The 26,475-nt window shown below is 44.0% G+C and overlaps 2 protein-coding genes across 3 annotated transcripts; one reads left to right on the forward strand and one right to left on the reverse strand.

The window, feature by feature from the left end:
• Positions 1–588: 588 nt before the first annotated feature.
• Positions 589–3,671, reverse strand: LOC146260907 (ras-related protein Ral-B-like). Of its 2 annotated transcripts, none has more exons than XM_084668036.1 (5): positions 3,533–3,671; positions 2,689–2,829; positions 2,253–2,461; positions 1,846–2,020; positions 589–1,655 (listed from the first exon to the last, which is right to left on the reverse strand). In XM_084668036.1, the coding sequence occupies exons 2-5, from the start codon at positions 2,800–2,802 to the stop codon at positions 1,548–1,550; spliced, it is 606 nt and encodes a 201-aa protein (XP_084524162.1). In that variant the 5' UTR covers positions 2,803–2,829; positions 3,533–3,671; the 3' UTR covers positions 589–1,547. The 2 variants fall into 2 exon arrangements, with proteins under 2 accessions (XP_084524162.1, XP_084524163.1); XM_084668037.1 differs by lacking the exon at positions 3,533–3,671 and adding an exon at positions 3,294–3,315.
• A 1,187-nt stretch (positions 3,672–4,858) lies between these two features.
• Positions 4,859–11,506, forward strand: LOC146260908 (inhibin beta B chain). The gene is made up of 2 exons (XM_084668469.1): positions 4,859–6,147; positions 9,221–11,506. The coding sequence occupies exons 1-2, from the start codon at positions 5,763–5,765 to the stop codon at positions 9,997–9,999; spliced, it is 1,164 nt and encodes a 387-aa protein (XP_084524595.1). The 5' UTR covers positions 4,859–5,762; the 3' UTR covers positions 10,000–11,506.
• The last annotated feature ends 14,969 nt before the right edge of the window (positions 11,507–26,475 follow it).

Raw genomic sequence — 26,475 nt, forward strand, 5'->3', positions numbered from 1 at the left:
TGACTCTCATAAAGTCTTTTGGTGTTGCTTCACTCCCACATCAAAGGCCGGGTACCAAACCAGGCAGAGGCCACAAACATGGAGCCCGTCTGACAAGGCCATAACCCCGACAGTTCGTCTCGTCTCCCATAAATAGCGAATAACACCGTGGCTAACTGCAACTCCCGTCAGATGACATCTCAGAAGGTTCCAGAGACGATTAAGGAGGATAGGGTAATCATCAGGCTCTAGACCTTCCCTCCAGTTGGGGACATAATTGAAGGTTAGAAGTTGTGTGTACAGTACAATGTTATGTCCTAACAGCACAACCATCTGGTTCTAATGCGAGATCACCAGGGGTTGCAACACTTAGTTCAAAACTTTGGGCGTTACCCAGCTTTGAAATGCAAAAGCGACGGTAAACAGTTAGTTATACCCTGCACTGCTACTCACATACCTTGTGGTATTGATTACATTGATACATGGAATACATTAGCCTATATTTTGACAAGAACTTTCAACTTAAAATGATATTACAACATCTTTAAATCATCATACTATATATGTCAGGCCCATTGGATTATCACACTGAAGAGCAGTACACACACAGCAAGTTTGTCTTCTTTATTACCAAACGTATACATGTTTTGTGATAAGGAAAGCAGCAGAGAATCTTATATTTTGGTGGTAGAGAAAGTGCACTGATAGGGTGGTTCACACAAAGAGGGTCTGGATTGCAAATCACAGAGGAACACAAATATAGATTCCTTACATTTCCAGGATTATGAATCATGTGTACACACTTACACGTACAATATAGTACACACTTTGATCGTTTAAAATGCAGTAACAAATGTGTAGTGGAAGACAATATAAAGGATTACAAATATAAAGGGCCCACCCCAAAAGCAAAGTAATTACACTTCTTTCTGATAATGGACACACACTGAACGTCTTACTTCCAAAACACACAGTCTACTGTATTTAGTGATTGTCTTTGTGATGTCATAAGAAAAGTTGAGCAGGTAGAAGTTGGCGCTGCTGCCCAGTACAGTGGAGTTTGAATCAAGAAAGTCTGTGTATGAGGCCCACCAAGGGCAGCTAGTCAGAGTCTGTGCATATTCAGAGCCAGTTTCTGCCAACCAAATCCCTTTACTCTTCCAGGGAGAGCTTTCTGAAAATGGCATCCTCGGTAGACACATACAACTACAGGACCAGGGTATAGTGAGGGACAGCTGTATACAGGTGGATGATGAAGCCCGTGGATCCATATCAATGCTAGTGTACAGTGTAGTGTACTGTTCATACTGAACTGACAGAACAGTACCCATTCAAAACAATAATAATAAGGAACTAGCTTAGTTCCCCTTCCAATGACATAAACAACACATCATACAAGTAGATGGTGGTGCCGTCACACACTGGCACTGAATAGGGCCTGTATGATTCTGTACAGATTGGTGCTAACGAAAAGGCAGGGAAAATCAGTATGCGGTATCGGTAGGTTTGGCTCAGTCCGTTTAGCCCAGGCTGGTGTTTGGCATGGAGGCACTGAAGCCTGGATCAGGTCAGAGGATGACACATTTTCGCTTCTTGTTTCTGCCGCTCGGCCCGTTCTTGTCCTTGTTCTCTGACATCTTCTTTTTCCGTACCTCACGCATGAGATCAAAGAACACCTGTGACAGAAGAAAGGTGCTGAATTGTAAACACGTAAGGTCACTACAGTAGAAGCCTCATCAAAAATGCTACAGCTGCACAACATACTTCATCAGAAAGTGTAATCAACATCAGAATCCTTGTTGATTAAGAACGCTAGTGGCTAATGAATTGTATCCTAAACTGGTCCCGAATGACCGTGTCGCATACCTTGTCAACATTGGCACGCGTCTTGGCAGAAGTCTCCACGTAAGGCACCCCCCACTCCTGCGCCTTGGTGGTCGCTTCCTCTACGGTCACCTTCCTGCGATCCTCCAGGTCCGACTTGTTCCCCACCACCACCAGAGGAATCATGCCTTCCTCCTTCACACGGAGGATCTGCTCCCTGGACACACACACACACACACACACACAGAATTACTCTCCAAATTGCGGATCTCACTCCAATAAACCATTTGTTTACCATATAAACAGCACCAAAAAACAGTCAGGGAGAACATTTGTACATTCCAACAGTAATTAAAATTGCAACATCTTTGTAATCAGGAAGTGTGAGGAGGTGAGAAGAGGACTACGGTGGAGTAAAAGCCTGCATGAATGGAAGTGGAATCACTGACCTGAATTCGGAAGTGGCAGTGAAGGACTCGTGCTCTGTGATGGAGAAGACCAGCAGGAAGCCCTCTCCACTGCGGAAGTAGTTATCTCTGATAGCAGCATAATCCTCCTGGCCCGCAGTGTCCAGGATGTCAATCTGGACCTCTTCCCCGTCCAGAACCACCTTCTTCCTGTAGCTGTCTGCCTTGGTGGGCTCATAGTCCTCCACAAACTAGTAGGAGGAGACAATCACTCGACAGTCAGAATGTCACAGGTAGATGTTATAATGTACCACGATTGCATTACAGTAGAACTTCAAACAGCCTGATAGTCCAAAGTTATTAGAACTAGCAGGGTTAAAAATAAATAAAAAAATAGAAGCCTGCATGTCCTATATACTAAGACGAGGCTTAGCACATAGACACTCAACTTCAGCAGTTGGTTTGTTTGCTCTCTCACCTCATCATACATGAACTGTAGCGTGAGGGCAGACTTGCCCACTCCCCCACTGCCAACCATGATGACCTTGTGCAGAACCAAGGAGCTCTGGTTTTTACTCTTGTTGGCTGCCATCACTTCAGTCAACACCAACCCAGAGTACTGTAGAACGCAAAGTGCAAGCACAAAACCACACAAGTTAAAAGGCTAGCGTACTTTTAGCTACCCTCCAAGGACAAAACGATGAGGGTATGATAACATAGTGTCGAAGACACAGTATGCTTGCACTGTAAGCAAATATACTGTACAAATTAAATGACGTATTCTGACGGCCTTACAGGGAGGCCGTTGTAACAACACGAAGGTGTCATACGGTAGCAGTTATACAATATATCTAAGCTACATTAGATTTGGACGAGTCAAAATAGTACAAGCTGTATGCTGAGATCCCAAAAAGAGGAACACTGAAATCCAGGCAAAGTTTCAAACTAAAGAAACGATCTTTTCTTTTAACTCTATCTATATCGTGACGTAAACGTAGGGGTTATCTTGCTATCTAGGCTACAAAATCCCCAATCTCAAAGCTATAACCTAATACTGATTTATTGATTTAATAGAAAATTTACTTTCTTCCTGCTTTTTTCTGTACCCGCCTCTGTACGTCAACGTGCAGATCGGCTTCTGATTGGGTCTATGCAAATTACAACTCTACAGCTACAGTGTAGTTGGCTTTTGGACTGTCAATCAAGAACTCATGAGCGGTATGTTTAACGGAGATAAAAAAGATAGTAACGATCAAAATATCCCACGACAAACTAGCGATAACGTTGTGTACAGGAACACTTCATGCTAGCTATTAGCTCACCTCGTAACGAGTTTGCCTTCTGTTGATAAATCTGACATAAAATAAAACGCAGAAGTTTCAACAAGTGAGGTTTTAACTTTCACTGCTTCACCCACCCTTCTACCGAAGAATAGAGCTTTCCGAAGTCCTAAAGCCTAGCTTGGCCGGATGGGACGTAGAGAAAAAAACGGATACAAAAACAGGATATGATGTAGGCTATTGATTTTTATTGGACGTATCGATTCCATTTGCAGCCTGTATGTATTATTTTCTTTCTACCATACATTTTAAATTATAGAACAATTTTGTTATTTTTCTCATTTGTTTTCTATTTGTATTGTCAATGTTCTATTAGCGTCTTTCATTAAATCAGTTTCCTATTATAAACGCTGAACTAACAAAATGTCTGATGAAATTATATTAATTAATAACATTCCATAGGTTACTGTCGCTCTACCCACATAGAGCGTCCTTTGACTCAATTATATCGGCTATAGGTTTTATAAAATTGCATATTTAGTCTTGAATATCCTAAGCTTGATTGGTGGGTGGCATGAACATGTTGCATTATCATTTGGAAAATTTGGCAAGGCACAAAAAAATCCTCTCTTGCCTTTATGATAGCGTAATAAGCAGTTCATCAAATGGACTGCATCATCACGACTTGTTAGTATGATTTCGTTAAATGAAACTTGACCGAGACTTTAAAGAAATTAAACTTAGTGGGGGCTATCCTGTACGGAACCAAACAGCTGGGCAAAGACTATACGTATTCGACGGAATTATAAATACATGTCAAAACTTTGCAGTTGCAAAGTCTAGAAGAAGGGTGGCAGTATTTCATAACTTTCCATTCCATTTTCCGTGAATGCTGTTTTAGGTACACAGTTTTATTTTAGCATGCTGTCATCGATGCTGGAAAGCCTGCAAATACTAAACCCAACCATTAGTTATTTTGTTAAAGTAGACAGTAGCCTATATAGCCTTTTTAAAGTTTGTTTGGTAATAGTCAACGCCGGAATGGACATAAAAGCCTGTAGCCTACGTTCTCCAGGGCATGTTAATTAACAGTAAGATTTTAGCTTGAAAAACGTTATATCATTGTCATTTTTTGCTTCAAAATAAGCAGACTCATTTTCAACGAAAAACATGTTGACATGCTAAATGTCGTGCCATCTTGAAATGCATAGAAAATGCAGGACTGCGGGACTCTTCTTGTCTATATTTTTCCACAGCTAGTCTTAGACTTTGCCTATGTGCTCTTCATCCTATTCATTTTCCCAGATGGGAGATGGTATTCTTTACTTCTAAGTAGCCTATAATCTCCTTCATACGAAGCACACGAGAGGTCTAGTTGGTGGGACGTCCCACGTGGTTTCAACTTCTTGTATAAAAAGTTTAGTAGGAGCTCAGTGTAGGGGCTCCAAGTCGAGATGACATGGTACAGGTCCGTCTGATGATCACACCTCTTTGCGCTGAAGCACGGGGCATTTTGACATTGGAAATAAGATCACTTGAGTCGTTGAGAGGAGCCAATATCAAACTCTAAAGGACGCAGGCTAAATAAAGGCAAAATAGAAGTAAATGACAACCTGGAGGCTGCGAATTCCGATATTAAATATTCGATCAACCATCCTGCTTTTTCCCTTATATGGAATATCCTGACTTTTGTTCATCAGCCATGGGTGCTTTCCTATTCGTTTAGTTTGACCTCAACATTTTGCTTCTAAATGTTGTTGAATATAGACTGCAGTTCAATGAAACCATGGCATGATGTGCCAGGTATTGAACTAAAAAGCATTTGAGTGAAATATAGCTTACAGTGTGATGATTGAGCTGAGTTAGGCATACTTCAAAGCCTGAAGTGTAGACTGGTGCAGCCAGTCACTCTGGCACTCAGACAAGCAAAACGGAATTGACTCCTTATGCGCCTCTGAAGTCATCGGAGTGACAGATATTGAGAATGACCAAAGACGAGATGAACGGAATTCTTCATACGAGTTGCTGCAAAAGGAATTATATTTAATTCCTTCATAATTGAAATATATTGAAATATTATCATACGCATGGAGGACAAGCAAGCAACTGTGAAATTGACAGATTGACTGGATATTACAACTTTGGCTTTTTTATATCGATTGTTAAAATATTCTGGACCGAGTTAACAACTTTGAAAGGACTCTATATAGCTTACCTTGATAGTTTAAATAATTATTCCGCGCCGTGCTTCAAAATTATAGTGGTAAAGAAAATGAGTAGCTGTATAATTAAAGTGGCATTGTTTGTGGCTTGCGCACTCTCCATAAACTGCACGGTAGCTCCTGGAATTGAGACGCACACTGTGTCCCAGGATACTTGCACGTCGTGTGGCATCGGCCAGCCAGAAGAGTCGGGGAGGGTGGACATCGACTTTCTGGAGGCAGTGAAGAGGCATATCCTGAGCAGGTTACAGATGAAGGATAGACCCAACATCACCCATCCCATCCCGAAGGCGGCGATGGTGACTGCGCTTCGGAAACTTCACTCCGGGAAAGTGCGCGAGGACGGGAGAGTAGAAATCCCGAACCTTGACGGACACGCCACCAACAATGAGGTCGTGGAAGAGACCTCTGAGATCATCAGTTTTGCAGAGACAGGTGTGTAATTGATGTAACATTTACTGCACGAAAAAAAACAGCCATGACAAAACACTGTACAAAGCGCGTAAATCGATGTATCAAGTACATTTACAGGATTGTCGTAACTCATCACGTTGAACAGCTCGTCGTTTTCCGAGGAGCAAATTATTGATTTAAAGTCTCCATTCTCTTTTTGGGAGGACTCTCTTGAATCATACAAAAGTGTTAATAACATGAGTTTTGGTGTTAAATTACCAAATGACCATGGATCTGGGTCAAGCACCTTTTTAATCTGTTATTAACACTAATTTTGAAATGACATTCAAACGCTCTATGAAGGCTACTTAACAAGGAGCCTGAAAGTATATCTCTCAAAAGTAATGTGGGTGTGTATATCAACATTAAACAAAAATAATATGTGAATAATATTACTATACCATCACTTTCTAATAATGTAAGCAAAGGTTTTAGATTAAATTTTAATTTTACATTCAAGATTAATCCAAACCTTGGTTGGCCAACTACATGCTGTGTGGGTCGTGTAGCAGTCCCTGCACCTCACCATCTCCCTGCCAGTTGGCAGTTTAAGCCATGGTATAGTGGCTGCCAGCTGGGCATGGCATTGGGACAAGCTCAAAGAACAAGTTACTCAGAGCTCTTCTAAAGGAGCCGGAAAATGATCAATGGTGCCACCTGCTTTGCCCACGTGTGTTCAAATGTTGCCTTTCCAAGCACCAAAGCTTCTCTGTAACCCATGTGTTTTACAGAACAACATCTTTAGAGAAAGCGACTGAATTTGCTTGTGAAAACAAAAAAATGCTTGAGACAAATTTGCTTTGCAAAGACAGACAATCTTCCAAACTTAACTCCCCTTATTGAATACTACTGGTCTGAATGATCAACCTCTGTATGCACCTCAGTTCCTCTGCTCTTTTGGGAGGGGAGAGGGGGAGGGGAGAGGGGTAGGGGTAGGGGTAGGGGTAGGGGTAGGGGATAGGGATAGGGATAGGGGAGGGGAGGGAGGGAGGGGGGAAGGGGGTACATGGCCACGGGCATGAGAAAGCAGTATGTAAAGAACATCACATGGGTCTCCATGAATGAGTTTCTTCAGCATAAGGTCAATGCTTTGTGTCAGAGCCATGCATGCTGAATGTAGATTGAAAGGGGGAACTCCCTGTCCCTTCTTCCTATTAGAATTCAGGATGTGTTATGTGCTCCCACATGTAATGCAGGGGGACGAGGGTCCTTCACAGATCCTTGGCTCCATTCTCAGACCTCGTCTCAGCTGTGTAGGTGACAGATACGGCGCCGTGGCCCTGATGAAAGGAGACAGAATGAAAGGAAGGCAAATACACAAAAAGCAAATCAAGACTTTTATCGTTCAGCATCCAGTTCTAAGACTTAAAAGGAAATGCATCAATTTAGTGCCCACACAATCAACACATGAGGCGACATTTTGCTGCTAAACGACATTTTACATTTAGCCGTTTAGCAGACACTCTTATCCAGAGTGAGGTACAGGGAGTCCCCCGAGGCAAGAAGGGTGAAGTGCCTTGCACAAGGACAACATAATTTGGCATGGCGGGGAATCAATCCGGCAACCTTCTGATTAATAGCCCGACTCCCTCACCGCTTAGCCATCTGACACCCACAGGACAGTGTGGATCAGGGTGCCGTGTGTTCACTCTATTAGATGGCTCTAGTTGTCTCAAAGCCAGATGATGTCTCCTGCCTGCCAAACCAAAACAACGTTTTAATGAGGTTCAAAGCAGACAGGGTGCACCCCCCACCTCCAAACATTAATATCACAGATGAATGTCTATGCACACTTTTTTTTGTTGAGGGTTTTCTTGACAGCGTTGGTGTGGCAGTGTGTGGTCCACTTACATCTAAGCTGTTGAGTGTTAACACAGAGCTTAGCTGAATGTCTGTGGTGCTTGGTGAGGCATGGCAGGTGAAGACTCGCTCCTGTTATTGTTGCTTCAGAGGATGGGCCTGCAAAGGAACGTTGCCTACATGTGGGAGTCCCTGTTTGCCCCTCAGTCACCTGACAACCATAGTTCAGATCACTCAGTTGGAATGCAGGTGTGAGCCAGCTTTTTTTGCAACCCCAGAAAGCATGTTCAATTTCAAGTGACAGGTTTCAGGTTTTGGGAACAAAGCCTGTGGAATCCCTTTACTCCTTTACTTTTAACTTCCTGTTGACTTCCCACTATTATTTATGTTTCAGGGACAGTTGAACTCATTAAAAGTGTGTTAATTATGTATTTTTGTGTTCCTGTATAAAAAACAAGATAACAACTATTAATAATCATACATTGAATAAACTAGAGTTTGATTGTTGTAACTAAGGCCACATACTACACTGCTGAGCAGGGTTTCTGGGGTGATGGTTGGGAGGGCCTGTGTCATGTAAATGTCTTTTTTGCTTCATCATTCTTTTCCTGTGATGCCACAGCAGCACTCTCAATGTCTGGCGGTAGCATGCGTCGTTACTTTACATCACAGGGCACACATTGTGTAACCAGTTAGGCTCAGTAAGCTCTAGTTTTCAGCAGCATTCACAGCAAAGCCTTTGAAGCTTTGTGCTTGGCTCTTATAAGTCCCCTTCTCATATCCAGCCTGAATCAAGGCCAAGTGGGCCTGAACCCAGAGTTGCACTGTCTCTTTGGGAGTCGTGATAGGACAAAGTGAAGGCCGGGTGGTTTCCTAAAAGCTGTCCCCCAGTTTACACGGTTTTCTCTCAATCCTTTTTTAGCCATTCTGAAGCAGCAGTTCACGTCACTGCCCCATCCGTTTGCTGGGGGTGACAGCCAAACCGACATTGACCTCCCTTACCATGGCAACTGTCGGTCTCAATTTGAAACCAATATGTTGAAATGTTCCCAGTTCTGTTCATCAGTTATCAGTCCAACCCTTTACGCACACTGGGTGGTGACAGACCCCAGGCTAGCCTTGGTAAATCAAGAGGGTTATTCATCTGCATGGTTCTTCCTCTCATTCTGATATTCTTTCAAAATATCTGATAAACCATATTAAACTGTTCTCCTACTGTCCTAACATAGTCTCCCTTTGTCTGTGTCTTCTTCAGATGAGCTGTTGTCATCAAAGTCCAGCCTCTTCTTCCTGATCTCCAATGAGGGGAACCAGCACCTGCAGGTGACCCAGGCTAACCTGTGGCTCTATTTCAAGCTCCTGCCCCCTCCCTTGGACCGGGGCCCCACCAGGCGGAAGGTGACGATCAAGGTCTACTACCAGGAGCCTGGCCTGGGCAGCAAGTGGAACCTGGTGGAGAAGAGGGTGGAGCTGAAGCGCAGCGGCTGGCACACCTTCCCCCTGACGGAAGCCATTCAGATGGTGTTTGAGAAGGGTGACCGGCGGCAGAACTTGGACGTGCGCTGCGAGGGCTGCGAGGACCTGGCCGTGTTGCCCATCCTGCTCAACCAGAACGACGAGTCCCACCGGCCCTTCATGGTGGTCCACGCCAGGCAGGCCGACAACAAGCACCGCATCCGCAAGCGCGGCCTGGAGTGCGACGGCAGCAGCAGCCTGTGCTGCAGACAGCAGTTCTACATTGACTTCCGCCTCATCGGCTGGAACGACTGGATCATTGCCCCGTCGGGTTACTTTGGGAACTACTGCGAGGGGAACTGCCCCGCCTACATGGCGGGGGTCCCAGGGTCAGCCTCTTCCTTCCACACAGCGGTGGTCAACCAGTACCGCATGAGGGGAATGAGTCCGGGGTCCATGAACTCCTGCTGCATTCCCACCAAGCTCAGCACCATGTCTATGCTCTACTTTGATGATGAGTACAACATCGTCAAGAGAGATGTGCCCAATATGATTGTGGAGGAGTGCGGCTGTGCTTGAGCTTCTGTTCTAAGTGGACTTACTGACCTTTGTAAACAGAAAAAAAACAATATTACAAAATAATTATAGAAACAAAGTAATATTTATGGACTATTATAAGCATACGCACATGCACACACAACCTCATTCACACATATCTACACACTCTCACATATGTCTGCACAAACACCTGTATATATATTTATGTTTGTTAATTTTTCTCTGGTAGAAAGCCTTTATTATTTCTGCCATTGTGTAATTCAATCCCATTTTGTAAAAACATGTTTGCAAAGTCATTTTGGTTTATGTTTCAAAGGGATTTGAACAAAATGGTTCCAAGGTTGCTGTTTCTATTCTGGAAATTGAAAGTTCTCCACTCTGAGGAAAGTGGGTAAAGAAGTTTTAATGGAGAGCTTATATTCCAAACATTTCATGAACATATCTCTACAAACCCCTTGTGAAAGCACTGAAGCCTCACCTCCACTACAACACCACAACATCAGCACTTCCAACCAGGAATACACCTTGGTGACTGCAACAACGCACTGTCCATTATTACAAACAAAATACAGTTTCAGAATGAATCCACAAGAAATACAGAAAACTTCATTGCAGGTGAATTCATTTGAAGAATTAGTCTCCGTATCAGAAAATGATTCAGACAAATTTCAATCAGCATCTGCTGAAGCTGCCACCCAAACACGAGTCAGTATCCCTAACCTGAGCATACATGTCACCACGTCCTACATCTAGTTCTCTTTTGCTTCACTTCTGATATATTCTACAGGTCAAACACCATAGTATGTTCATTCCTCTCATTTCATTCAGCAAAGTAAAGAGTTGCCATATTGCTCAGTTTAGTCATGGTGCAGCTTAGCACTTCCTAATGCACATTTGATAGCACTTGCAGATTGAAATGCCTTTAAAGAGTGGTGCACCTACCCTTGCTCACAATCCTTTTTAAAAATAAGTGCCACATGAGCTATGCAATGTATAGTATTGACCCACACCAGACAAACTGAACTTTAGTTCTAGTGATAAACTATTACCAATACTTGAAATGTAATCTTCTGCTTATTCTTCAAAGCGAAAGATTGTTACAATTTTTGCACTGAAAAGTTGCGTGATTAGTAAAAACAAACTGCCATTGAAAAGTTATTTTTATAAATGCAAATTGAGTGCTGTTCAAATGTATTATACCTAATCATGGAACCAAAGAGGCCAAGATTTTGAGCTATTGTAAGATGGCAATGCCATCATATTATTTTGTAAATTACTTGTGACCATATAAGAGGCCTAAACACTGTATCAGGGTACAACATTATGGATTCCATATTCAGATCAATCTCTTTTCTATTTTGTACCTATAGACAAATGGAATATTTCATATTTTTTCATCAACTTATAATACACCTAGGTTTTCTAGTTCTTGTTCCAGAATCATTTAGAATCAAATACATGACTCTATGTACAGCTGATGTAAGATATGAATATGCTTTTAAAATATTTTGTTCTTTGTAACTGTTGATAAATAAATTTCTTATTCTCCATTACCTAATTACCGCCCGGTTTTTGTTTTGGGAAAGGTACTACTCATGAGTTAGAAAAGGACATTCTACATAAAAAAAGATTTAAAAATCCAATCAGCCTCAATAGTTCGACCAGCTCTCCAGCTCTCCTTTAGCTGGTAAACAGGTGATTATTCAGACACACAGAGTCTTAAGCAGCGCTAATTAAGGCAGAGTGAATCCGGGCAGGGCTTCAGGGGTCAAGTGGCATGTCCCAGGTCACACTCTCAGTGATTGGGAAACAGAAGCAATTATCTACAGCCTGCGCAGCATTAGCAGATAACATCAGATTAGGTTTCTCTACTGGCCTTGTTTGTTTAGAAACTGCGTTGTTGTTTAAGACCACATCACTCAGTGTCAACGTGAGTGTGAAAAAAAAAAAATTCTCGCAATACACAGCCAAGGCAGGACTGAACAGCACAGCCCAGGAACATACGGATACACAACTCTTAGCCATCAAAATACAGGAGACGTCTCCAACATTCATCACAGGTATAATTGCCTCAAATGTATCCATTAGTGTCTGCCAAGGCAATGAAAATGTGTTTGTCAGCTGTGTGAAATGATATGCTTTAGAGAAAAACTGTCCATCCTAATCTGGCAGTGAAGGAATGAGTCAACACTATCATCTGGTGTTAGTAAGGAATGAGAGAGAGGGGGAGATAGGAATAGAGAAAGAGCGAGAGAGAGAGAGAGAGAGAGAGAGAGAGAGAGAGAGAGAGAGAGAGAGAGAGAGAGAGAGAGAGAGGAGGAGGCTGGTTGAGAGGAATAGAGTGAGATGGGTGGAGATTTCCTGAGTTCCTGGCAGTAAGTAGTTGTTAGTGTTCTGAGCAGCAGGCCCAGGGTTTGTGGAGTGTGCCCAGGTGACAGACGGAGCTGTTTTATCACGTAGAGGAACAGAAGAAGACCCACCTCAGCTGCAGGAATGTTAATGACACAACAGAACCCCGGGGCCACAGTGATCTTAAGGCAATTGAACATCATGTTACCAATGCAGGCAGACTGACAGTTTAGTGTTTTGACAGCCTGATCAAGCTAGAATCACATGGAGCAGCCAACCATAGGCCAAAGTGATTTAATGTTGATTTATGGAGAGCCATTCTCAAATCCAATTTTTGGCTTGAGAAGATCGTAAATTCACAGAGCTGAAGAAACAATATTGTGGCCTAAAGGGAAATTCTTTAACCAAAATTCTTTATAATTTTTTTGGGACAAAGATAAACTTTCCTTTTATAGGCATTTGACCACTATTCTAGTGAGAACTTGACAAGTGTGCAATCCAGGGATTCTGAATGTTCTGTCATCTGCTGCACAGGGCATTCTTCTTATGATATCAGCAGAAAAGTACCAACATTTTGAATTAACATTAACAATCAACATTATTAACAAATGGATCCAAAGAACTGACCTACTCTACTGCACTTCACAGTAGCATCCAGAAAACCCATCAAAACGTCAGACCCCAGCAACACACCCATCTGAACACAGTCACCCTGTCTGGCCTGAGGAACTTATAGCTACTTTAAATTGGATTGATTGGAAGGTACAAAAAGCAATTGCCTTTCTGTCAACTGAAGTGGTAGGCCTGAGGGACAAGCCTGTGCTATTGAAAGCCACAAAAAAAGTATTTCTGTCTACGTCCATATATGACTTGGGCCTCCTGATGAAGGAGGTGTATGGGGGGCACCAAGAGCAGAGAGTAACAATAGCAGAGTCACTACTTGACAGAGAGGGAAATTCCAAACGAGATTCCCAGATACATGGTTGAACCCAAGCAGTGGGAACTTTCTAGATAATCAGATGAAGTCATTTCCCTACTCCCTCGTCGTTTCTGCACTTAACTTGATAAAAAAAAAACGTATACTTCCTTTTGACAAAAACATGGCGGATAAGCAACAACAATGATAAGATGAGTGCTATTCTTCATAATTGTTTTATCAACCCCAAATTCACATGATGGAAAGCACACCGTTAAATACCACTAACATTTCATGTGGTCATTTTATTGAGCCAAAAGGGCAACAAGATAAAAAGTCAAAAGTCCAAAATACCAGTGCACCACATTGACGTATCTTAAAAAGGTAGAGGCAGATGCGCAGGATCTTGTTTAAAAGGGTGTCACCACGTTCTTGTTTTTGTTCTTATGAGTTTATTGAGGAGAATGACAGGAATGTTCCACTTGAGTTATCAAAGCATGTACATCTCCAGACATTTTCATCCCTGACATCAACAAACCACTATTGCTCAAAACCCAACAACATTTCGAAACCAAACACATTTCCCCCTTTTCTTGAGTTTCATCCTTCAAAAACGATAAAAGCTAACAACTGTTCTCAGATAACATGACCTTCGCAAACACAGAAACGATTCCATGGAGGCCACACACAATGGAACATTTCTTAGTTATTGTGTCATTACAACCACAACACATCACTGACATAGCCTCAGAAATACCGTGTTGGTACTGACTACCATACAAAGTGTCTTTGATAAAGACAAACATAACATACTCTGGGGATTCATGTTTGGTGATGGAGTTGTTATTCATAGCTTCTCTCTCCATCATCCCTCCTTGTTCTGGTCAGGCAGCATCGACGGCATCAACATGGCTCTCCAGTCAGACTCCAGACATTCATTCCACTTGATTGCAACCCAGGTCCTCGGACAAGGAACGCCAGACAGCCAGCCATGCCTCTCAGCTACCCCGCCCCAAACACTCAGCAGAGAGATGCTTCTGGAGCAGCTTGCTATGATAAGGACAGGATGAGTCATGGCTATGATGTCTTCACCCTCTGAAAATAACCTGAGACTCCAGAACCAAAACAGCCCCCACTAGGTAGGACACATGTCTGCAAAGAGCACATGTGCTGATTATATTATTAACATTATAAAAAGTCATTGTCTTTTAGAGGATCCTGAGAATAATATTTGACTTTAGAGCAAATTCAGTACAGCACCATAGAGTGAATCCTAATTACACATTGGAAAGCTAATAACCATGTCAAATGTGTTTAGTGATGTTTGGGGAGACAGGTCAGGTGGAACCAGATACTTAGCTCATACCACCAGCTAATACCAATTTTGTCTGTGGACTGTATCATGCTTGGCTCCATCATAAAATAAGGAAAAAGAACAGAACAGCCGACTCCAGAGACTCCTTGCATGTCCTTTTCCTTTCAGAACAAGTTGGGTACATTGTGCAGCTAAACGGTCCAGATGGTGTGCTGCTACTGTTGGACCACTGAGGCCAACTGACCCCCACACTGGGCTGCCGTTGAATGGTAGAGCAGCATCTTCCCCTCATGAATATTCATACAGGACGCTTGTTGGGAATGAAGATTGCCTCGACTCATTAGAATATTCATATTGCTCAGACCTCATGAGAATGACGTCTACCCAGGCTAATAAATATTCATGTGAACTGTCCAAAGATTTGGGAGGAACAGTACAGTGAACATCTTCTCTCCTAGATGGTCAACACCCTTAATAATGAGAGGTATTCAAACATGTATAGAAGCAGGCATTGTTTTTTGCCTGATGAAAGCAGATGCTTATCCCCTTTTCTAGGTCACAACGAAGCATACGAAGAACGTGGTCACAAGGTTGAGGCTGACAACTTACTGGTTGACAAAACGTGAATAGGAAAATCATCGTCCAGATTATCTCAGTTTGGTGAACCACAGGAGAACTCCATTAAACCTTAATTTGGTATAATCTACCAAATTATGTTCCGTATTTTGTCCACCCCTTCTTTCAGAAGTTACTGTTAAGATAAACTAGGCCAGCGTATGTTAAGATGGGAGACGCAGTGGGCCACACATTTCACAGTAACCTTTAGTTAGCCATTGTTACACACAAAAAAGGCTTAGTCTAAATAATTTACAATGATTGAAAGGGGAGAAAAGCTACACAACCATCTTAAACGTTAAACTCATCCAAAAAATCAGGTCACATGCCTCCAGGCAAACATTATTATTATTTGGGAGCTCTTACAGTATGAGTGTTGCATTTGTCATGGTTCTTGAAAGCACTCCTCAACATTTGAATTTACTGCTTCCCCCTGAACGTGGGGGTTGGAACAATTTTTTCACAGCCATGAGGTTGAACAGGTCCCTGCGTGTTTCTAGACTAAGCAGCGCAAAGGGTTAAAGTTTCAGAAGAACGCATGCTTTTTTTTTCCTCTTCCTGATTTGCTCTTTTTCTAGGGTGCGAGGGTCCCAGTGCTGCTACTGGCTGCAGAGGCGGCTGCGTCTCTAGGGCACATACTTCTGGGACACACATTCACTGCGTCTCATTAGTTCCAGAGATTTGGGGCCCTCAGGGTGCTCCTGTGCACATGTGTGGAGAGCGTGGTTCCCATTGTACGCCCCAGCCTGATTGAGCTGCTGATTGCCTTAACATTAAGGGGTTGCAATTCCTATGTCATGCAGAGCCATGCCTAATGCCATGCATAATATATGGATGGTGCTGGGAAGGCAACTCAAACATGCACACACACAACTAAAGTCAGTGGGAGAGAACTTTTGTCCTAACACCTGAAAGATTTGATGATTGATACTGGTTTGTTAATTGCAAGAAACACATAGCAGCTAAACTTATGCTACTTCACATGTATTTACTATGTTTTGGATCAACAAAAGACTGCCCTGCTATTTAGAGGTCAAAGCCTCACAGTTCACTAATCTCTTGGTATGAATGACTTCATCAGCTGAGAAGGCAGACTCCAAAAGACTGTACTTTGCCTCCAGTATAATTAAGAGGCTTAGATAAACTTGTGAGTGGGAATTAAAAATGCTATTATCAACTTAAGTGATTTCATTTTGAAATATTTTAAAGCATACTTACTGTATAAGTTCATAACATTTGAGCTGTAAAGCCCTTTCCACAAACAGTGACACAGAGGACATAGCTTATGCCCATATAACTGCACCTAAACCCACCTAAACCCTCAAAGAAAACATGAAAAACCTCCCAGGAAAACTGCAGACATCTTGGGAGGAGCAAGTCAGTGAGGGATCCCCTCTGCCAGAGATGGTTGGTGAGACAGACAAAGGCAGCCATAGGCTGAATACAACTATGCTGTAAGAAAAGAGATAAAAGTTTACGTTGCTCTGGACCAAGCAAGATGCAGTCACCTCTCTGGCAACAGCACCCAGACTGGATGCATGAAGAATTAAACGAAAAAATCGTTCCGCTTGAGGGATGTGTAAAAAAAAAAAAAGAGTCACAGTCTTCTTGTTTGTGTGGCTTGAAATATTCGCTTGGCAATCCATTCGATCATCCTCAGGCACAAAGCTGTCTTATGTTATATGTGTTTGCATGGATAATTGCTCTCAAAGGTGGCCAGACGTGTCTCAGCCGACATATCACTAATATAACCTCCATTGTTTCGCTCCCTTCTAATTGCTGTTTGACTCAGTAATTGCACGTGCTAACATGTGCGAAATAAAGAGAGCTACACACCATTCTCCAGAAGAGATGGCAACCATTCAAGAAGCCCCCTAGTTGAAGAGTTGCCGCTAATCTGTTCCAATTCACGATTCATTACTGGTTTCAAAACCCAGCTCAATGAATGACATCACTCTCAGTTTGTGTTCATACAAACCTTGGCCAGGCTGAGATCTCAGTTGAGGGAACTAGAACAAATATTGGCAGGGGCCTGAGAAACGAAGGCTGTCTCTGTCTCTGGGGAGAGACAGGGCTGCTCACTCTCTCCCCCACACTTTTGTAATTTAGATGGTACTGCTATTTAGACTGATCAACATTGAGGCCTAATAAATGGCAAATGTGCGTGTGCATGTGTATGTGTGTGGATGTGTGTGTGTGTAAGAGAGAGTGTTTGTTTTTCAGGGGGCCTGATAAGAATCATGTGGCCTGTTTCTGGTGTGTCTCCAGGAACACAATTGAGAGATTTGTAGGGGGCCCCGGGGGCCCCCGGCCCCCATGGGGCCAGAACAGAGTGGCTGCAGTCAGTGTGCTCGACAGGCAGGGTCCTAGCACACTGAGCCACTGTCTTTCCCTCAGGCTCCGTCCATCACTCTCAGCTCAGCACAGCCAAACACTGTCCATCACAGTCCTGCTTCCAAACCAGCATGTATGGGATGGGAGCTTTCATACCCAGAGATAGAGAGAGAGAGAGAGAGAGAGAGAGAGAGAGAGAGAGAGAGAGAGAGAACAACGCCAGCACTGGATCTATCTCCTCTCCAACCTTTACTCAGTTCCGAACATATGTTTTGTGTCAGAAAACATATTAATAACTTGTAAAGCAAAATGAAGAAAAAAGTACCACTAGGAAACATGTCACATTCAAATATGAACAGCTTTAACTACAGCAAGGAAAATGCACAGCAAGTTGAGGTGTGGAACAGCCCAAAGATCTCCACTGGTGAAAACAAGAACACTTCGGACAGATGTCATGCTTGGAAAATAAATCATCATCAGAATCCGCTTCACCGATTGTATTGAAAGAAAGGGTTTCTCTCTCCCAGCCTTCTAATCAGTTCTAGAAGGATGGAAACCAGCTGCGCGGCTGATATGAAAGGGCTCGTTTCATGAGAGAACAGGTGAGAAGCCTCCCTCATGACTTTGATGAGATGGGGGACTTCTAAACAAAATACAAGTGGCTTCAGAACGTTCCCATGGCAAGAATGAAATATCACCAAGAACACAGGGTAATTGTAGTGTTTTGGACGATCTAGGAACCCATGACTGTCTGAATCTGTACAGAGTACAAACTCCCCACATATGAATAAGTATGCATTCCCTCTCGTGTTTAGAAAAGTTTCTACTATGTACACAGAGAACAGTTGAAGAAAGAGAAGCATACTGTAAGTCACATAACTCAAACTGAAAGCGTAACCCATGAGTTTATTATAACTTACACAAGCAATCGGCTTATGGTGATTATACTACATCCACAGCATTAGGTGAATGACTTACGAAGGAAAGGGGGGTGGTGGGGGTTGCCGCAACTGAGCTGTAACCAAATTGAGTTGGAAGGCCGAAAGAGAGAATTTGACTGGTAGTGGGCTGAATTCCTAGTGCACATCGCGAAGGCCAAAGTTTAGAGAAGTCTGTGATGAGAATACCAAGCGAGTGGCTCTCCGCTGTCAGAACAATGAGGGACTGAGTCTGCTGCTGTGCCCACTTCACTCCCAGAGAACACGAAGGGAAAGCACTGCCCATCTTCCTTCTCCTCTGACAGACACCACGGAACAGAAAACGGAGACGGATCAATGTCACCCCTCGCGGAGCCCCGTCCCCAAGTCCCCTTGCAAATCCCGGAAATATTCCGGAACCTCCCAAAGGCTCGGAGAAAACGCTGTTTCCAGAGTGTGTTGCAAACCTGCACTGAACTGGGGAAGTGTAAAGCACAGGCACCTGGAGAGGCCAGGCCAGCTAGGTGAAGCTAGCGGCCCCCAGCCATGGGAGTTTGGGGGTTAGCGGGTGAAGATAGTTCATAATGACAGCTCTGAGATCAGGCAGCGGCCATGTCCTCCCTGCTCCGGTCCACGTGTCCTGTGATTAATCTGCCAGTCATTAGGGCCCGCCGCTGAAACCTGATCCTTTCACTGCTCACTTTTTTTGTTTCTCGACTCGCTGCTGAATTCAAGGGAGAATACATTAGCATACTAAATACTTACTATGCCCAGTCCGCATTATCAGAGACCAGTCTGTCCTTCTCAAATACTCAGAGACGCTCAGGAATTCTTCATTTTCAACTCACGTTTCTCATGTGCTCCAGGTCAAACACTCAAAGACTAAATCATTTGACTTTGTGACCACTGTGTAAGTGTTTGAGGCACAGAAGTCAGGACACAAATTCAAGCAAAGTGTTTTGAAACTGGAAGAGAGAGAGAGAGACAGAGTGATATATATATATATAGAGAGAGAGAAAGTAGTGTTTTTTTGAAATGTAAGAATGCTCTGTGCGGTTCAAATCAAAAGCACAGTCACATGAGAAATACAAATATAAAGAGATAAATACATGATTAGCATGTGCACATAGATGCCTACCCCCTAAAAGGAAAAGGAGGGTTCATTTCAATGAAAAGTGCAGCACACCAAAAGCCATTTTACCTCCTTTGTTTCAGCTAAGCAGCTGTCATTTGCTGAACATTATGCATTTTGCATTCTTCTATGCTAATTTTTGGAAGGACAATTTTTTGACAATAAGAACTCAGGCAACTAACAGAAAGCCTTTTATGACACAGACCCCAGGGTGCTCTAAGCTGTGCCAAATCAAACAATGGCTTACTGCTCCAACTGAGACCGTCTCAGCCCTCAATAAAGCATGAAGTTCACAGCACACTGCCTCCAATCCCCACACACTCAGCACCTGGTCCTACTCCTTCTGGCAATTAATCAAGATATCAATCAATATTGACAGAGAAAAGGAGAATCACTTGAGGATGAGGTATCGGTACAAATACAGTGAGCTGAATCTTAGATTTACCACTTAGAACTAAACGTGTCATGTACAATGGGTGGGACACCCTTGTCACAGCATTTTTGCCAACGTTGTTTTGGATTCTTTAGCTATTGAACGACTCAAATTTACTAAATGAAATGCTCACTCCATTGGAAGTGGATTTCATTCCGCACCATTTAGTCTAATAGCTAAGCATCAGCAAGCTGCTGGTTGGATTCTTTGTTTTAGACATATTTAGTTTCCATGCATTTAGGGTACAAATCATTTACAATACATGGGGTGTGGGCAGAGCTTCAGTAGTCCACACTGCATGTGGGTCTAATGTGAGTGTTAGTGAGGGTTAAGTATTGTTCCATAGACTAGATGCCAGATGTCATGATTTATGACACAGTTTACAGTTCCTTTTCAGTCAAAAAAAAACCCAGAAACTAGATATCATGATGGCAAAGCCCCAAAAATGAATTAACTCCCTCAAGCACTTGAAGCGTGTGTGTGTGTGCGTTGTGAGTGTGGACGCACAGATGTTCGTTGGTGAGTGCATAATGTGTGTGTGTGTGTGTGTGTGTGTGCGTGAGCGTAAAAATGTGTGTGTGTGCATGTGTGTGTGCAGGCGTGTGAGAGCACACTGCCGTGCATGACTTGGGGTGTGTGGGTGTGTGGGTGGGTTATGTTTGACTTCATTGTGTTCCTTGAATTATCCCACTCTGTTGCCTCGGGGTACTGCTCTCCCTGGACAAGCAAAGTCAACTCAAATTGGGTTATTGAAGACCTCAGGCAGAACAGTCGGGCCACCAGGAGTCCAAAATAAAGCGGCAGCTCTCCTCCCCAAAATAGAATAGAACCGTCAGCTCGAAATCAGGTTACATCGTGAAAACTTCTCAAGGTTTTTACTGACTTCTTAGAAATGTATGCTTACATGACTGGTTTGACCTATGCGAACCTTGCCATTACTCAGCGACAAGGGGAACATGTCAAGACGAGGTTGATACGATTTTCAAATCAACAAACAATTGTGAAAAGAAAATGTTTTAGAGGTCACCCTGTGACCCTAAGGGCAATGTGACAATCAGTGTAAATAGTACAAGAGGATCATTCCTCTGAGTCCCCTAATAACATTTGATAACTAAAGTAAAACAACTCAACGATTTATTCCCTTCTATTTCTGTCAGCAAATATGACGAATCCAAAAAACAGACAGTGCCAAACCTTGTATTCCATCATTAATGCCTACAGCATTACTCTGCCCATGTTTAAAATATGCTACTATAGATAGCAACTGCCTATCAGTAATGTTATTCTGATCCACCCAATACTCCATCAATGTTTTCACAGACATAATTAAGATGCAAATTTCCCATGTCATTCACATGATAATCAAGCATGACAGCATTTCATACGGCCTGTGTCACATCACAGGTTAGCGACTGTGAGAAGCGGCTAGCCGGGTGTTTCTGCTCAGATTCTATACACTGGCTTGCCCCAACATCTTGTCCAACTCTGTCCTGACAGTGGGATTATATGCACCTGCCAGTGACACAAAGACAGGACTCAGTGAGGATGAATGAGAAACCAGCTAGCCAGCACCCATCTTCATCCCATCTTACACTTCTACCCCAACCCCCTTTTCACATATGTGGGAACTTCAATGCGTCATTCAGTTCAATTCTTGGAGCGCTAATACTAAATGAATGCCTTGGTATGCTGATCAGCTGCAAGTCTACGCATATCAGATCGATACTACAGACTGTTATAGGGAGATGCAAATGAACGTCAGTATTCGGGGCCAGTGAGGATGCACAGTACAGCTGTGGCTCCCTTTAGGGCCCGGAGCAGAGGATTGGCCCAGGAGAATGATGTGACACAAATTCTAATGGGCCGGGAGTGCGAGAGGGAAGGGGGGGGGGGTTACAGCCCCTCGGGGGAACCCCTCTCCACAGCTCTCTACATGGTGCCTGTCCCTGGCTCTGTCCTCTCTGATTGAAAAGGCGGCCCAGGGGTCAGCTGAGCGGGGCTCCTCGCCACAGGCTCCGGGCACGTCAAGTCAATCTGCCTCGGTCCCAGAGAGGGAGCGGCGAGCAGGGGGCAGAGGACACGTCAGGTGCTGCACTCTCAGTCTCCACGCCTGCCAGGGCCTCCCACACCAATCATCTGATGACTAAGGAGCACTGAGCCCACACTGGGCCGGGCTGACCCGCCGGCCGCCAGCGCGGAGGAGCCTGGCTGAGTCTGTGAACCAGTGGGGCTGAGTCCCCGCCGCCGTAAATGAGGAACCATTATCTAGGATCGAGATTCTGACATGTGCTGCAGCTGGACTGATTCAAGCATGTGCATGTGCCAAGCCTCGTTAGACCGAGGGACCCATTTCATTCCCCTCAAAGGTGCAGCAAGGTCTTCCCAGCTCCCCCAAACTGTCAAACATGAGCACTCCCCACTGCCCTCTATAGGAAGCCCTCGTTTTATCCTTGGGTGGCTTTCACTCACCCCCCCCCCCCTCGCCGGCCCCCCCTTCACAATCCAAAGCCCCCCCCCCACACACACACACACACACACACACTCACTCATTCACTCCCCTCCCTGTGTTTTTTTGCTTTTCTGGTCCAGTTCCCAATTGGGAGCCCTGGGGGTGTTGACAGCAGTGTATTTGATCGTTGGGGTTCACATGCATCAAACCCAGCTCCCATTTTTGGGCGGCAAGAGCAGCGACTCCCCCTGCTGTGACCGTCCTCACGCTCACATGACCTTCCAGTAATCCTTTACCTCAACATGTCAAGAATGCCTTTGATCCCATTCTTTATTGATTAGGAACATGGCAAAGTGTAAACACGTCTTTGATTGGTTGCTCATCTCTCAGAGTCTGTCTCAGGGCAAACAAGGTTATCTTTTCTTTTTCTACACCCAGGGCCATTCAAAACAAAATGTGTAAGTGCGTTTTGATGCAACTGTCATTTCCTCTGAATGTTAGTCCAGCTAGCCGAATGCCCATACACAAGACAACTTATTTCAGAACCGTTTAACATCATTCCAAAGTTACTTTGAGGTTGTTGAAATGCTATATGGAATGCTTTTACAATACACAGTCAACTTGTGACAGAATCTACTTTATCAGCGCACTGTCTCAAGACATTACCTCAGAATCTTTGATCAACTGTACAGCTCACATGAAAGCTTTGCAGGCCTGGCCCAGATGTGAGGGTGCATCACTCAGACGTGCTTCGGCTTGGATGTTGGGGATCTTAACTAGGGGATGGGTGTGTCTGTGTGTGTGTATGGGGGGGTGGGGTTCTCACACACCATGCAAATTAGAACAATATACCAACATTCTAATCAAACTCTGTTTCTCAATTAGTCCTGGATGTTGTTTAAGTAAAGTAACCAAAAGTAAAGTGACCCCCTGGGGGAGGAGATGTACTTTGGAGGTTAAAATGGCCGGGGGGGGGGGGGGGCCTAGGAGAAGACCACAAGACTACGAGAGATAAAATACAAGGCCCATGAGGTCATACAGGAGAACAATGGTTTTATCAGTTACAGAGATGAAGCTGATACGGATCAGAAGTCAGTCACTAATGTTTAATGTCAGACACTAGGTCATCGAGAATTATGACAAATACATATTTTGCTCCTCTGTCAACTGTGTAAAATCCATGTGTGTAAAATCCAGTGTGAAGCCTATGTTTGGGTCTCTGAAGAAGTACCTCTTTGTCCTACAAAATGTTTTCCTCTCCATCCAAGCTAAACAAAAGCTAAATTGCAGACAAAGTCAAAACAGTATGCCTGATAAAAGAATACACATGGGCAAATGTGGTGTTTTTCCATCGAAATGTTACAGTCTGCGTCAGATAAAGTGGTTGGAACTACTCTGAAGATGCTGAAAAATATACAAAGTGATAAAATTGCTGTCAATCATAACAATAACACGGGATGCATACCAAAAACACGCCTGCTCTCTGTTTAGGGAGGATTGGACCCTGGTTTAGGACAGCGCTGGTGCTTTGATCAGGCCATCCTCAGTGACAATCAACAGTAATCCAAACCCAAGAGGTTAAAATAAAAGCTAAACCACATGGTTTCAAACATTCCTGAAAACATCAGTTGCGCATTCACCGACAATTTTAATAAGCAGACTTTTTGATCTTCATGTACGCCCTCCATCCGTTGTGTTCAACGAGGCTGGTGTCTACTGCTTGAAGTCAGAGCTGAGCTGATGACTGTTGACATGTCATTGTGTCTTTGCTTTCACTCTCTTAAAAGACCATCAACACAAGAATGAATTAAGCGGCATTTTAATTTGTCCCTGAGGAGCTCAGACCAGTCCATTACATGCTCATAGGTTTCTAAGGGATATTTATGTGCAGCCATACCTACAATGGCTGGCTTTCTTCCTGGGACAAGGTGAAACGCGGAGAGGGGATGGAATAGAGGACAGAGGAAAGGGAGGGCCAGCTTGAAGAGAGCTGCTCCGTCTCTGATTGTGAGAGGAGATGCCGAGAACATAAGCTCCTTGGAGGAGAACAAAGGTCACGACTGAGAGGACATCCTTCAGCTCATTGCTCCTTTCAATCAGCTCCTTTTTTTGGTACTTACTGATCCAAAAATCTCACCCCCACCTCCCTCTCTTTCTCTTTCTTTTTCTTTCTTTCTTTCTTTCTCTTTCTTTCTTTCTTTCTTTCTCTTCCCTTCTCTCTTTCCAGAGTGATTGTAGTCAACCACATCGTGGCCTGGAGCTTTGTTGTGTGGGTTTGTGGGTAAAAGGCTGAGCCCCCTTCAGTGTGAGGGGCCTAACCTCTCTGCAGTAGCCCTACTGGCTCCATGCTCCTCATTAACCTCACAAGGATCTACTGCCAAACCAACATGAACAATACGTGGACTATGGCACAGTAGAGGGGTGGGGGAATAGAGGGGTGAAGGGATAGAGGGGTGGAGGGATGGAGGGGTGGGGGGATAGAGGGTGGAGGCGTAGAGGGGTGGAGGGGTAGAGGGGTGGAGGGATAGAGGGGTGAAGGGATAGAGGGGTGAAGGGATAGAGGGTGGAGGCATAGAGGGTGGAGGGATAGAGGGTGGAGGGATAGAGGGTTAGGGTTAGAGGGGTGAAGGGATAGAGGGGTGAAGGGATAGAGGGGTGAAGGGATAGAGGGGTGAAGGGATAGAGGGTGGAGGGATAGAGGGGTGAAGGGATAGAGGGTGGAGGGATAGAGGGGTGAAGGGATAGAGGGTGGAGGGATAGAGGGGTGAAGGGATAGAGGGGTGAAGGGATAGAGGGGTGAAGGGATAGAGGGTGGAGGGATAGAGGGGTGAAGGGATAGAGGGTGGAGGGATAGAGGGGTGAAGGGATAGAGGGTGGAGGGATAGAGGGGTGAAGGGATAGAGGGTGGAGGGATAGAGGGGTGAAGGGATAGAGGGTGGAGGGATAGAGGGGTGAAGGGATAGAGGGGTGAAGGGATAGAGGGTGGAGGGATAGAGGGGTGAAGGGATAGAGGGGTGAAGGGATAGAGGGTGGAGGGATAGAGGGGTGAAGGGATAGAGGGGTGAAGGGATAGAGGGGTGAAGGGATAGAGGGGTGAAGGGATAGAGGGTGGAGGGATAGAGGGTGGAGGGATAGAGGGTGGAGGGTGGGGTTTGTGCCTTTTTTCACATATTGAGCCATATCATAAAAAGGAGAAAAGGTTATCCGACTGTCCAGCTAGAGAAAGGTGGATTGATGTTATTCAGAATATCTTGGTTGACTTGTTGGCTGAGTAGACCTGGAAACATTATTGACCCTTGGTAGAAAAGCCCTCAGTGACATCCCAATGGTCAAAGTTCAAACCCATGTAATGCTCGATTATCTTGACCACTCCGATCACTCCCTAGACTCTAAATGTCGGACCCAGGAGGCAGATTGAAGGCCTGTTCAGATATTCAAATGGACTGTGCCATCATAATGCTTACATTTCCCCTGTTGCTTAAACATCTTACAAATCCTCTAATTGGATACAAATGCGGCAAATTGAACATAATTTCATTTCTAAATTGCACTGTGTCTTTGAGGGAAGGTGCATTATGTTTGCAGTGAAATGTATTTATTGAGAAAATGCCCATACAGTATGACAACAATTCCCTCACTACATGACAACATGTTTCTCATCCTTTTTGGTAGTTTGGTAGTCAAAAGAATGATCTAGAAATCACATCTCAAAATGGAGATTGCCTTCTCAAACCTCTGATGTGGACTGAAGCAGTCACTGGATGGTGCTTTGTTTCTCACAGATTCCTCTAAATGACAGAGACACAAGACCCAATAGCAAAGGACATATTTACATAATTTATGCACTTTCAAAGCTTTTAAAACTATTTCTATACAAGTAAGTGACCTTACTAGGCCTTTGTACAATGGGCCACACAAACATTATTAATTAGGTCTCAGGTCCCCCAGTTCCCAGGTCGGCTTTTGCCTCTGAGGGGAACACACTGGGCTTGGGAATAGGCTTGTTGGACATACAGTATTCATCCATCATAGTCAAG

This window comes from Hypomesus nipponensis, chromosome 12 (assembly GCF_054491055.1).
Source record: "Hypomesus nipponensis isolate SF chromosome 12, ASM5449105v1, whole genome shotgun sequence".
Classification (NCBI taxonomy): domain Eukaryota; kingdom Metazoa; phylum Chordata; class Actinopteri; order Osmeriformes; family Osmeridae; genus Hypomesus; species Hypomesus nipponensis.

Bases quoted from the DNA above. Each gene is read 5' to 3' on its own strand.
- LOC146260907 (XM_084668036.1), bottom strand. From the start codon at position 2,802: ATGGCAGCCAACAAGAGTAAAAACCAGAGCTCCTTGGTTCTGCACAAG. The intron at 2,021-2,252 runs GTCAGTGATTCC...GTGTGTGTCCAG, and splicing joins ACTGCCACTTCCGAATTCAG to GGAGCAGATCCTCCGTGTGA. The intron at 1,656-1,845 runs GTATGCGACACG...CTTCTGTCACAG, and splicing joins CGCGTGCCAATGTTGACAAG to GTGTTCTTTGATCTCATGCG.
- LOC146260908 (XM_084668469.1), top strand. From the start codon at position 5,763: ATGAGTAGCTGTATAATTAAAGTGGCATTGTTTGTGGCTTGCGCACTC. The intron at 6,148-9,220 runs GTGTGTAATTGA...TGTCTTCTTCAG, and splicing joins CATCAGTTTTGCAGAGACAG to ATGAGCTGTTGTCATCAAAG.